Genomic DNA, 14121 nt, shown 5'->3' with positions numbered 1-14121 from the left:
ATAAGATATATCATGTTGTACTTGTGAGATGTGAACATCCACTATTTTTTTCACCTTATGGCTTCACCTTATATACACATTCGTATAGATGACATACTGTAAGTACAAGTGTGGTCATGCCTAATTTGTCTCATAGCTCTACTCCATCGTGTGGATGGATAAGTATTTTTAATGCAAGCTAGACATGTCATTGTTTTGCCACTGTAAGACACAACCTCATAGTTCAAACTGTCGTGTAACTAACATTGTTTTGCCACTGTATGACACAACCTCATAGTGTAAACTGTCGTGTAACTAACACTGTGTTTGTGAGTTATCAAAGTCTGTCTGTTTTTTTTGGATATGTTGATGAAAAATAGAGTTTGACTTTATTAAAACATTACTTTTTTGTACGAAAACATAATAATAATTTTCCAACTCCTCCTTTCAGATAATACTGGAGGCTTAGATTTTGCTGGAGTCAGTATTGTTATAGAATTTCTACTTTGGTAGACTTTCTTAACCTTGATTTTTAATTTACAAAACAGTTTCCTGTGTGTATTTGAAAATTGAGTTTTTATTGTAGTGCTGTTTTCATGAACATACTATACATAGTAATTTTTGCCTTTTAACAAGCACAAAAAAAATTACAATAAGCGTTAATGGGAACTTCAGTTTTATTTACAGAAGATAGTCTTAATTGTTCATAAAACACAATATTATGTTTAAATGTCATAATACAAGGTATTTTACTAAACAATGCTTTTATTTATTTTCTCCCAATGCAGATTTAGAAGTTACTGATCAGTTTGGTAATACAATTCAATCACTGACAGCCTCTTCGATAAACTCTTTGGGAATCTCTTCGGAAGGACTTGATAAATCAGCTTTGAAGGTTTCATGGCAGGTAATATTAATTAGCATCTCATTCTGGAATTGACAGTGTAATATATTAAACAGAACTTTTTATTTGTTTGATTTGCATGTCTTCAATTTCAAAACATAATTAAGGGGCAGTGTTCACCAAGAAAAATGTTAAGGGCTATAGGGTGACATAAAAACCTAAAAAAAAAAAATGAGAACAGCATTGTGTTCAGCTTAATATAATTTAATTCCTGCTTACTTAATTTGATGTAAGATAATTTTCAGTTGTGATGTGCAGAACTGCATAGTTAATTACTGAATATGAAAATATTAAATTGGTATCGCTCATTGGGTTTTGAAGACAAAATGAGGCAAACGTAGTAAAAGCACTTCATATATTTGGTTAAGAATAGTTGACTACAGGTAACATTAGTCCAATTAATTTTCTAATTTTGGATTTGTACACAAGTTAAGCAATGGCAAAGTTGGATCACTCATATAAGAAACTTTGGAAACAGCACAAAAAGTCTGTTTTACAAGAGTTCTGAAATAGTGGAGTATAATTTAGAACTGACAAGGTAATTTTATCCAGAAAACCTTAAAGTTTGAATAAATGTTAAAAAGGAACAACAGATTTGTAGAATTACAGCATCAGGAGTCTGTGATATTTGAAAGTTGAGTCATTTAAATATTACTCTATAGTAAGTTATTTTTAACCAGCTAATGATGCAAATGAAAATCTTAGAATGGCAAATGTTACCATCCTAACAGAGTGGTTCTCTGACAAACAAAATTTTAAAAGCACGTTAGAAAAAACAGCTATAAACAGTTTATTTAAATGAGAATATCCTGAATTATCTTTGAATTCACTAATCCAACAGTACAGATATAATGTTTGAATTATTTTTTAGTATTGCTTTTGAACAGTATTTTTCAGTTTCTGAGAGAAAATGTAAGAATAAAGTCAGAATGTGCACATGATAAGATAAATCAAGTGAAATTCTCCCAAGTTTAAAACATCTTGTTATGCTGGGGGGATCTCCATGTCTTTCACATATTAAAATTCAAGCCCTAAATTATATTTTGGTATTAATGAAAGTTAGAGCTAATTTACTTAAATGACAGTTTGATAACTACTCCATTAATATTATGGTACTTTAAAGCTGTTACTGTTGTTAGTATTTATATATTTTGTGTTGCTGTACTATCTCAATCTGAGGAGATATTTTAAGGAGAATGTCTTTAAAAATTCCTACTGACCACACCATCAAAGCAAACACCTACATGTTTGTTCCATTCCAGACTATTCTTTATTTAGCTGTGCTGTTGCCCAAGTCTAGGGTTCTTTACACATCAATGAATCTTACTGAATTGCAATTTCTTAGCTGTATCACACAAAAACAAGCAGAAATGCCATTTTTCTGCAACATCAGATGAGTTGTCAATTTTTAATAGGAAATGGGGTGTTGTGGGAGGGATGGAGAGTAAGCTTGCTCATACACAATCCAAAAATTCTCTCGGCAGTGCACCAACTAACAATGTTAAATGTGATTGAAATGGCGTAATGCATAACTAGCTTTTTGGCAATGCTGTAGCATTTTTTGGCATAGCAGATTTAGATTGCTGAATACAAATTAACAATATTATACATCTATCACATGGAAAAAACAGAATTCCTTGCTACATTTATTGGTACTTTAAAGCTAAATGATTGGAATTGGGTATTGCAGGTTAGGTGAAAATGATTAGATCCTCCTGAGGGAGTATGCTGGTGGAACCTGTCTTATATAAATCGTGGATATCAAGAGCCTTGTATTCTCTTTGCTATTGACGTGTGTAGTGTCATCATGCCAAGAGAAAAGACCTCTCAAAGGCCCTCAAAAAGAAAGAAAGCCCACCAATACGAAACTCTGCAGATGGCACTGCTTTTTTTTTTCAGCCACGTCACATTGTCGATTGTTCGATTTTTTTCCAAGGTTGCCATGACCTTAAGGTTTTTGACCTTTTGGAACATATAAGGTAAGAGGCTTTAGATCACGGTCAAAGTTCTAGCACCAATAGTTTGAGAGTATCAGCAGGTTGCTGCATTCCATGAGCTTGATGCACAACGGAGCTGTAATTCTTTATCCTATCATGTTATCAGCTTCTGCAATTTGCTTTTTTGCTCATTAGATTTTGCTGCTCTTCTTTTTCTTTCTACCATGTCATTTTCTCAGTTAGTTTGCCTATTAATTTGCTGTAAGAAACCCCATGAGCACATTTTAGTTTCCTGAGTTTAAAAAAAAAAAAATTCATATTTTTTGTAATTTCCATTACATATTTGGTCATAAGCTTTTGACCAAGACCAGAATTAAGCCCCATTAAGTTTCCAAGTAATTGCATGACAGACCCCAGCATTTAATATTCAGTGCCATCCATAATATTTTGGATGAAAAGGCAATTTTCCTTGTTATATGTCTCTGCTCTATAGTTTAAAATTACAAATCAGACCATTCACATTGCAGTCTTTCATTTAATGATATTTGCATTTTGGTCACTGCATGGATAAATTACAACACTTTTTATACATGGTCCCCTGTTTCAGGGCACCATAATGTACTTTGTTGCATATCCCTTGCTTACAATGACTGCTTGAACAGACTTCACCAGGTGCTGAGTATCTTCTGTAGTGATGCTCTGTCAAGCCTCTAATGCAGTGGTTTGTGGAAATGCTGCCCCATATGCAGCAATATGCAATGCATTGTGTGTTCTGACACCTTTCTCTCATGGCCAGCATTAAGTTTTTCAACAGTTTGTGCTACAGCAGCTCCTTTGTGGGATAGGAGCAGATTGGCTTGCCCTCACTCCCATCGCACATCATTGAGCCTAGGGTGCCCAAGAACTTGTCACTGGTTCCCAGGTTATCGGACTATTTTTGGTACAACAACAACATCATCATTTATTTATATAGCACATTTTCAAACAAATAATGTAACTCAAAGTGCTTTACATAATGAAGAAAAGAGAAATAAAAGACAAAGTAAGAATTAGAATAAGATAACACTAATTAACATAGAATAAGAGTAAGGTCTGATGGCCAGGGAGGACAGAAAAAAAAAAAAAAAAAACTCCAGACGGCTGGAGAGAAAAAATAAAATCTGTAGGGGTTCCAGGCCATGAGACCGCCCAGCCCCCTTTGGGCATTCTACCTAACATAAATGAAACAGTTCACTTTGTATTTAGGGTTCTCATGGAAGGACTTGATGATGATGGTCATGTAGACTTCCGGTTTTTAATCCATCAATGTAGGAACATCACGATGCTTTGCCGCAGGTCACCACCACAAAAAAACGGGAAAAAAAACAGAAGAGAGAGTAGGGGTTAGTATGGATTTTAGAGCCACCATGAATAGTTATTATAATGAATTGAATATACATAGTATCAGGATTAAATGAAGGTGAAGTTATCAGAAAGCCAAGTTAAAGTAATGTGTTTTCAGCAGTTTTTTAAAGTGCTCCACTGTATTAGCCTGACGAATTCCTACTGGCAGGCTATTCCAGATTTTAGGTGCATAACAGCAGAAGGCCGCCTCACCACTTCTTTTAAGTTTTGCTCTTGGAATTCTAAGCAGACACTCATTTGAGGATCTAAGGTTACGATTTGGAATATAGGGTGTCAGACATTCCGATATATAAGATCCGTCTTGACTTTTAATCCTAATGCATCAAGTTTATTTCTAATAATCTCATTTTCTCCATTATTGCCAATCACTAAAATTTCTGTTTTCTCTTTATTTAGCTTGAGAAAATTACTATTCATCCAATTAGAAACACAAGTAAGACATTGTCTTAGTGAAATAACAGCGTCTGGGTCATCGGGTGCAGTTGATAAATACAGCTGTGTGTCATCAGCATAGCTGTGGTAGTTCACATTGTGCCCCGAGATAATCTGACCTAACGGAAGCATGTAGATTGAGAAGAGCAGCGGACCCAGGACAGAGCCTTGTGAAACACTATATAGAATATCATGTGTCTTTGAAGTATAATTACCACAACTAACAAATAATTTTCTGCCTGCCAGGTAGGATTCAAACCAATTTAAGACACTGCCAGAGAGGCCCACCCATTGACTAAGGTGATTTCTAAGAATTGTGATCAACGGTGTCAAATGCGGCACTCAGATCTAGGAGGATGAGAACAAATAAATAGCCTCTGTCTGCATTTACCCGCAAGTCATTTACTACATTAACGAGTGCAGTTTCTGTTCTGTGATTTGTTGTAAAACCTGACTGAAATTTATCAAGAATAGCATGTTTATTGAGGTGCTCATTTAACTGCATAATGACTGCCTTCTCTAAAATTTTACTTAAGAAAGGCAGGTTAGAAATGGGTCTAAAATTTTCAAAAGCAGAGGGGTCAAGATTATTCTTCTCGAGTAGGGGTTTAACTACAGCAGTGTTAAGACAGTCTGGGAAGACCCCCGTATCTAAAGACGAGTTTACTATGTCAAAAATATGATCAATTAGCACGCCTGATACTTTGAAAAAAACTTGTTGGTATTGGGTCAAGGACGCAAGTGGAGGTCTCAGCTGAGAAATTATTTTATTTAAATCAGGTAAATCTATCCTGGTGAAAGAATTTAATTTGTTTATAATGGAGTACTGGGACTTAGGAGGATATGCAGTGTTGGGGAGATATACTATATTATTTATAATAACATTAATTTTTTGATTGAAAAATACAGCAATACCCTCACAGGTTTCACTGGAAGTATTTTGGAGGCATTCCTTTGTGTTACTTGGGTTTAGCAGATGATCAATCGTAGAGAATAAGACTCTGGGATTACTAGCATTGTTATTTATAATCTTAGAGAAATAGCAGCGCCTCTCAAGACGGACTGTGTTATTGTATTCTGTTATTTTAACCTTCAATATTTCATAGTGGATAGTTAGTTTAGTTTTCCTCCGTTTACGCTCATCTCTCCGGTATGTTCTCTTTAAATCAGACACTCTTTGGGTCTTCCATGGTATAACAATGCTAGAAGATTTTTTAACTGTCTTTTCAGGTGCAACTATGTCAACAGCAGCCTTAGAATTAAATTTTTCCACCTTACTGTTTACATTATCCTCGCTATTATAGTTAGCACTATAAAAGGACTGATTGCTTAGAATGTTTGTAAGTTTTAAAGCTGCTGATGAATCAAAGAAGCGTTTTTTAACAATATGCTTCTCATGAATGTTTTCTATCATTATTTCTATATTAAATAGTAAAAGAAAATGGTCTGATAGACCTATATCAATGACCTGCTTTACATCAACTTTTAGTCTGTTGGTAATTACTAAGTCTAACATATGACCTGCTTTATGTGTAGGCTAATTAACGAGCTATCTCAAATCAAAAGAGTCCAGGAGATTCATGAATTCTTTTACTTTTTGGTCACACTGATTAGCGATATGAAAGTTAAAGTCACCGACTATTAAGAGTGTGTCATAGTTCGTAACTAAAATTTACATTAAGTCAGAGAATTCCTCAAAGAAAGACGTGTTAAATTTAGGAGGGCGAGATACTCGAAGGACTTGAATTTACCAAAACTGACATCATTTCGGCTTGAGTAAATGTTTACCAAGCTGCCTCCTTTCTTTCCTTGGCGATCCGCATGAGTAAAACTGTAATTCGGAGGCGCAGATTTGATTAAAACAGCCAACCGTCTGAGCTAAGCCATGTTTCACTTAGTGCAATAAAATCAATTTTTCTATCACTAATAAGATCGTTGATAAAAAAACGTCTTGTTAGTTAATGCTCTAACATTTAATAGTGCCATATTTAATGTTTCGGAGGAGCAGAGCTGAATTCTATGTACGTTATTGATGTTTGGAACAGAAACTAAGTTATTTTTGTTAGAGCCACTCTGTGTGTATTTTTTATTTAATCTATAATCTGTTTTTATAGTTTTAATACGTTGATCATCTAAAGTAGTAATTGTAATTAAATTATTAGTGTTTATGCTGCACTGCCTAGATTTTTTACGTGCATTAAGATTGGTTATTAGAGTATTAATATTGTGCACTTTTATGGAAGACTTTGTTAAGCAATTATCATGTCCTAGCAAAGCATTAGCATTACGGAAGGGGTTTAGAGTAGAAATAGACAGTCAAGAGAGACGAATTACCTTAGCAATGTTTTCGGAGAGGACCCGGGCGCCAAATCTATTCGGATGCAGGCCATCCCGCTTGAAGAAACGCGGCCTTTCCCAGAAGAGGTCCCAGTTGTCGATGAACCTGATGTCTTGATTCTTGCAGAAGCCTTTCAGCCAGTTGTTTAATCCCAGCAGACGACTGTAGTATTCGTTTGATTGTCTAACGAGAGGTAGTGGACCCGAGATGAAGATCCTTGCCGACGGGGTCCTCTCCTTTGTGTCTTTAATTAGTGCTGCGAAGTCAGCCTTAAGAATTTCCGACTGTTGGTGCCTCACGTCGTTTACGCCGGCGCGTAATATAATGGATCCCACTGCTCTGTTCTTGTGCTTCTCGTAGACTGTCGGGACACGTTTCATCACATCTCGGACACGAGCATCGAGAAAACAAGAAACAAAAGATTTCCAATTATTAGGCATGTGATATTGAGATTTCTTACAATCGAATCACCCATTACGATTACATCCCCTGGAGTTGAAGGCAAACTGGGGACATGGAGAGGGTCGAACTGGTTCTGGGTTGAGATGCTCGCCTGTGCTGATGGAGGTGTTCTAGCCTTGAACCCCCGCCTGCATTGCTGAAACACGCCGAGGTCTTCATCGGTGGCGTCGTCGCTCCGACGAGGCGTGGGGGTGAAGCTTACTTGTCCTTGGAGGTGAGCGGCACAACGTGGAGTTGATGTTACTGAAACCCGGCATGTAACATCGATTTCAGATGGCGAGGATGGTGTTTCTAGCAGCCAAGCCTTCAAATACCTAAGGTACCTTTGTCTGGACAGGAGTTTCTGGATCTGTTTGTTGAGAGCCTGGAGTTCTTCTGCAATGACGGCAACGCGATTCATCTCACTGTCGGCCATTTTCTGCTACTGCTTCCGCTTCCGCTTCATGCCCTAGGAAAGAATGAGAGAGATTGATTAGTGGCTCATTTTGTGTCTCCTTATTGTAGGTACTTACCACTGCATACCAGTAACTCCCCACAGAGACCTGTCGTTTTGGAGATGTTGTCTAGCCATCACAATTTGGACTATGTCAAAGCCACTCAGATCCTTATACTTGCCCATTTTACTTGCTTCCAAAACACCACCTTTAAGAACATTACTGTTCATTTGCTAGTATCTTCACAGGTACCACTGTAATGAATGAACCAATGTTATTCACTTTAACCTGACTATTGTGGCTAATTGATGTGTATATTTTCTCAATTATTTTGCCTTTTTCTTGTTTTAATACCTTTTAATGAATGTTAGATTTTCTTTTATTCATTCATTGGGAATGCATTAACAAATTTTAGTAATAGGTTTCACTCTGAGGTAAACCAATTCCATACTTCCTCCTGTCCATTATCTAACCTGCTTAATCCACTTCAGGTTTGTTGGAGCTAGTGCCTAAATTGATAGTATTGGATTTAAGGAAGGCACTAACTCTTAAGAAAACTGTGAATATTTTAAATTCTGTATGTTTTTCTTTCAAAGCCAGAAATACTAATTTAAATGTGTAATTCCAGTGCATTGTAATTAATTATGAAAAGTCTTTTTTAACTCATTTTTAGTGATTGCATAATTCACTGACTTTTTCCCATTTTTAATAGGACAAAACAAAAATGATGTTTGTTCAAGGGATAAAGTTCTTGCCAGGAGCACCTGGTCCCAAAGAATTATGTTTTGCTTGGCGAGAGTTTGCAGAGTATGTTCGAATTAACCTGGTTGCAGGACCTCCAGCTCAACTAAAGATTGTTCAACCTACAGATACAGAAGAGGTAATGTCTGAAATAATTGTCTATTTCTGATCTTTTTTTTGTTTGTTTTTACATTTTAGATGACTATCTTATGTAATAATACTGTCTTCTATATTTATGTTGAAAGTTGAAAGCTGAGTCATATTGTTTTATTGGTGTCTTTACTCATATATGTATTTCTTGTGTGTATATGTACAGTACAGATTGAGTATCCCTAATCTGAAATGCCTAGGACCAGCAGAATTTTTTATTTTACAATACTTGCGTATACATATTGAGATACCTTGGGACACCCTTTATCAAACCAGCTAAATGATGATAATTCTTTTTACCAAGCTGTTGTTGAAATATGCATTGACATGACAAACATATTACACCTCAGAAGCGATGAATTTGATGTACAGACTGAATTTTATTTCTCTTTAAAGAGGGTCAATACTGCATCTTTGCACTGAAGAACTTTTCTGTTTTTTTGTCAGTTTATATTGGCTACCAGTTGTCACTTGTCAGGGAACTGACCAATAGGTCAGGAATGTCTCTGTCTACCTTCACTCCATCATGCCTGCTATGCTGAAAGCCATTAACCGACTGATGAGTACTTTAGTTTTCATGTAGTCAACAAAATATTTCCCAACAAAAAAAGGCAAATTGCAGCAGTTTCTAGTTTTCTTAACGTAATCGGATCAATTTAATGGTAGTCTTTGATTTATGACCACGTTCTCTTTCAATGGACCTGTCATAAGTTGATCTGAACTTATGACAGACTGGTATATGTATTCAAACTTGACCATATGTATAGTGCTGTATAGTAAATCCCTTAAATCGTATTGGTTGCTTTATATCCTTTTTTTTACAAGATAAAAGATGCTGAATGGATTGGTGCGAACGGATTTAAGGTGGGCTGGGTTTACGAGATTTTTCATAGGCTTAGGTAATTCTAGCGTTAAAGGCACAAGTGATTGTATTCGCCGTCTTTCCTCCCTTATGCTGCTTGGTCACCTTCATTTTTGTGTCGAGATCAATAGCCTTTTTTCCTTTAATTATAAGACAAATGTAAATGAATGTTATCAAAACTGCTGCAGGTAATAAACTGAGACTGAGATGAATGAGTCACAGCATATATAGCTGATCTTGCAAAAAAATGTTGTTTGCCCATGAGACACAGTAGCAGTCTTTAAGTTGAATGATCGTAAAACACACAGGTCATTAATTCGATGAGTACCTATACTGTACTCCTATTGCAATAAAGGCACCTAATGAGAAAGAAGCATTTGTTAACTGTAAGCGTTAATAGAACGTCACTATTTATGGTTCATCTTTCACTCCCAAAGCCACGCACAACACACTGAAACTGCCACGCAGAATCAAGGTGCTCACTATTTCACATGGAACCCCAATAACAGTCATTGATTGTGGGCCAGAATGAATAAATCCTTTAGAAATATGCACATATGTGGTTAACGTTCACTTGGTAGAAAAAAAACTTGAGGGAACACAGGTGTGAGATCCCGAAAACTTAAGGGTTTTGGAGCATTTTGTAATTTTGGACTAGGAATGCTCAACAATTAGTATATAACATATAATATAATGCCTTATTTCCTTTAGTAATGGATGTAATACCCTCGTTTCAGGGGTTTTCAGTCAAATTGAGTAGTACATATTTCAGGGCACTTGTGATGTGCGGTTCAGCATATAAGCAAAATATTTTTGTTGGAGTTAGACAGGTAGCTTGGAAGAATTCAAGTTATGATTTGGGCAGCAGTAAAGATTAGCAATATTCAGTGTTTTACTGAATAACTTATATTTAATAAGCTTCTAGCTTATATCAATAGCCTGCTTATGAAGTATTATTTGTTCATAATAATAATAATAATAATAATAGTAATAATAATTCATTTTATTTATTTGTAGGTGCCTTTCTAAACACTCAAGGACACCGAACAATAAATAAAAAACAGATTATAAACAAAACTGTAATACAAAAATTAAAATCAGACAGAGCAATTGTAATCAAAGTGAAAAAGCAGTCTTAAACAAATGAGTTTTAAGTTTAGATTTGAAAATGAAAATGATTCAATATTTCTAAGCTCTTAAGATGGTAGTGAGTTCCAGAACTGGGGAGCAGAGCAACTGAATGCTCTGCTCCCCATAGTGGTAAGACAGACGAAGGGGACAGTCAAGTGGATGGAGGAAGGGTATGGGAGAGAATGGCAACATGGAGGAGGTCAGACAGATATGAAGGGGAAAGGTTGTGGATAGCCTTAAAAGTTAACAGAAGAATTTTGAATTGAACGCGGAACTTAACTGGAAGCCAATGAAGCTGCTGCAAAACGGGAGTTATATGGTGAATAAAGGGGGTTCTAGTAATGATGCGGGCAGCTGAATTCTGGACCAGTTCAAGCTTATAAAGAGATCTGCAAGAAAGACCAAAGGAAGGGGAATTGCAATAATCCAGACAAGAAGTGACAAGGCTATTTACAAGGATAGCAGTGGTGTGGGGAGTGAGGGGGGGACAAATACGATTAATGTTACGCAAGTGGAAATAAGCAGACTGGGAGATGTTATTGATGTGGGACTGACAGGATAAAGTACTGTCAAGGATGACACCCAGACTCTTAACCTGTGGGGAAGGGGAGACAGAGGAATTATCAATAACAAATGAAAAATGATCAGTTTTGGATAATGTTGATTTTGTACCAATGAGGAGAACCTCAGTTTTGTCACTATTTAATTTAAGAAAATTTGAAGAAAACCAGGATTTGATTTCTGCAATGCAATCAATAAGCGAGGAGGGTGGAAAGGAAGCAGGTGGTTTGCTAGTGAGATAGAGCTGGGTGTCATAACAGTGGAAGCTAATGTTATATTTACAAAAGATATTACCAAGGGGAAGGAGGTAAATAATGAAAAGGAGGGGCCCCAGGACAGAGCCCTGGGGCACACCTGAAGTAACAGTGGTGGGTTGGGATGTGAAAGTTTTAAGCTGAACAAACTGAGTACGGCCTGAGAGGTAGGATCTGAACCAATCTAGTGGCGTGTGGGTAATGCCAATCGAAGATAATCTGTTAAGAAGAATAGTGTGACAAATAGTGTCAAATGCTGCACTCAGATCAATGAGGATGAGAATAGTAATTAAACCAGAATCAGCTACAGTTGTGCTTGAAAGTTTGTGAACCCTTTAGAATTTTCTATATTTCTGCATAAATATGATGTAAAACATCATCAGATTTTCACTCAAGTCCTAAAAGTAGATAAAGATAAACCAGTTAAACAAATGAGACAAAAATATTATATTTGGTCATTTATTTCTTAAGGAAAATGATCGAATATTACATATTTGTGAGTGGCAAAAGTATGTGAACCTTTGCTTTCAGTATCTGGTGTGACCCCCCTTTGCAGCAATAACTGCAACTAAACGTTTCCGGTAACTGTTGATTAGTCCTGCACACCGGCTTGGAGGAATTTTAGCCCATTACAGAACAGCTTCAACTCTGGGATGTTGGTGGGTTTCCTCACATTAACTGCTCGCTTCAGGGCCTTCCACAACATTTCGATTGGATTAAGGTCAGGACTTTGACTTGGCCATTCCAAAACATTAACTTTATTCTTCTTTAACCATTCTTTGGTAAAACGACTTGTGTGCTTAGGGTTGTTGTCTTGCTGCATGACCCACCTTCTCTTGAGATTCAGTTCATGGACAGATGTCCTGACATTTTCCTTTAGAATTCTCTGATATAATTCAGAATTCATTGTTCCATCAATGAAGGCAAGCCGTCCTGGCCCAGATGCAGCAAAACAGGCCCAAACTATGATACTACCACCACCACGTTTCACAGATGGGATAAGGTTCTTATACTAGAATGCAGTGTTTTCCTTTCTCCAAACATAACACTTTTCATTTAAACCAAAAAGTTCTATTTTGGTCTCATCCGTCCACAAAACATTCTTCCAATAGCCTTCTGGTTTGTCCACGTGATCTTTAGCAAACAGCAGACGAGCAGCAATGTGTTTTTTGGAGAGCAGTGGCTTTCTCCTTGCAACCCTACCATGCACACCATTGTTGTTCAGTGTTCTCCTGATGGTGGACTCATGAACATGAACATTAGCCAATGTGAGAGAGGCTTTTAGTTGCTTAGAAGTTACCCTGGGGTCCTTTGTGACCTAGTTGACCACTCCTGGGGAGGGTAACAATGGTTTTGAATTTCCTCCATTTGTACACAATCTGTCTGACTGTGGATTGGTGGAGTTCAAACTCTTTAGAGATGGTTTTGTAACCTTTTCCAGCCTGATGAGCATCAACAACTCTTTTTCTGAGGTCCTCAGAAATCTCCTTTGTTCGTGCCATGATACACCTCCACAAACATATGTCGTGAAAAGCAAACTTTGATAGATCCTTGTTCTTTAAATAACACAGGGTGCCCACTCACACCTGATTGTTGTCCCATTGATTGAAAACACCTGACTCGAATTTCACCTTCAAACTAACTGCTAATCCTAGAGGTTCACATACTTTTGCCACTCACAAATATGTAATATTCGATCATTTTCCTTAAGCAATAAATGACCAAGTATAATATTTTTGTCTCATTTGTTTAACTGGTTTTTCTTTATCTACTTTTAGGACTTGAGTGAAAATCTGACGATGTTTTAGGTCATATTTATGCAGAAATATAGAAAATTCTAAAGGGTTCACAAACTTTCAAGCACAACTGTACCATAAGGAGGTCATTAGTAATTTTTATAAGTGCCGTTTCTGTACTGTGGAGGGGATGAAAACCAGACTGGAACTGTTCATACAGATTATTTTGAGATAAATGAGAATGACGTTGAATAGCCACTCTACAGTGCATCCAGAAAGTATTCACAGCACATCACTTTTTCCACATTTTGTTATGTTACAGCCTTATTCCAGAATGGATTAAATTCATTTTTTTTCCTCAGAATTCTACACACAACACCCCATAATGACAATGTGAAAAAAAAGTTTACTTGTGATTTCTCATTTTTTTTTATTTTTTACTAGCAAAATACCCGCGCTTCGCAGCGGAGAAGTAGAGTGTTAAAGAGGTTATGAAAAAGAAAAGGAAACATTTTAAAAAGAACATAACATGATTGTCAATGTAATTGTGTTGTCATTGTTATGAGTTTTGCTGTATGTATATAGCAAAATACCCGCGCTTCGCAGCGGCAAAGTACTGCTTTAAAATTTTAAATAATAAACTGAGGGAAATTATACCAATAATTATTTGTTAAGGATCTCTTTGTATACCATGTTGTCAGTTTCGCCCCTCCGGTTGTAATATGACCAAGTTGTGCGCTGAGCTTACTCTTGAGCATGCAACGTATACTTGGCCATGTGAAAAGCAAATCAAGAA

The 14121-nt window shown here is 36.5% G+C and overlaps 1 protein-coding gene across 1 annotated transcript in view; it reads left to right on the top strand.

The window, feature by feature from the left end:
* Positions 1 to 14121, top strand: part of smchd1 (structural maintenance of chromosomes flexible hinge domain containing 1) — a 509382-nt gene that overhangs the window by 311903 nt on the left and 183358 nt on the right. The window contains 2 exon segments of the mRNA XM_051928888.1: positions 768 to 886; positions 8603 to 8770. Coding sequence (XP_051784848.1) covers positions 768 to 886; positions 8603 to 8770 — 287 coding nt within the window.

Source organism: Erpetoichthys calabaricus, chromosome 6 (assembly GCF_900747795.2).
Source record: "Erpetoichthys calabaricus chromosome 6, fErpCal1.3, whole genome shotgun sequence".
Taxonomy (NCBI): domain Eukaryota; kingdom Metazoa; phylum Chordata; class Cladistia; order Polypteriformes; family Polypteridae; genus Erpetoichthys; species Erpetoichthys calabaricus.
The sequence above is the reverse complement of the archived record's forward strand: the minus strand, read 5'-3'. Positions and strand labels throughout refer to the sequence as shown.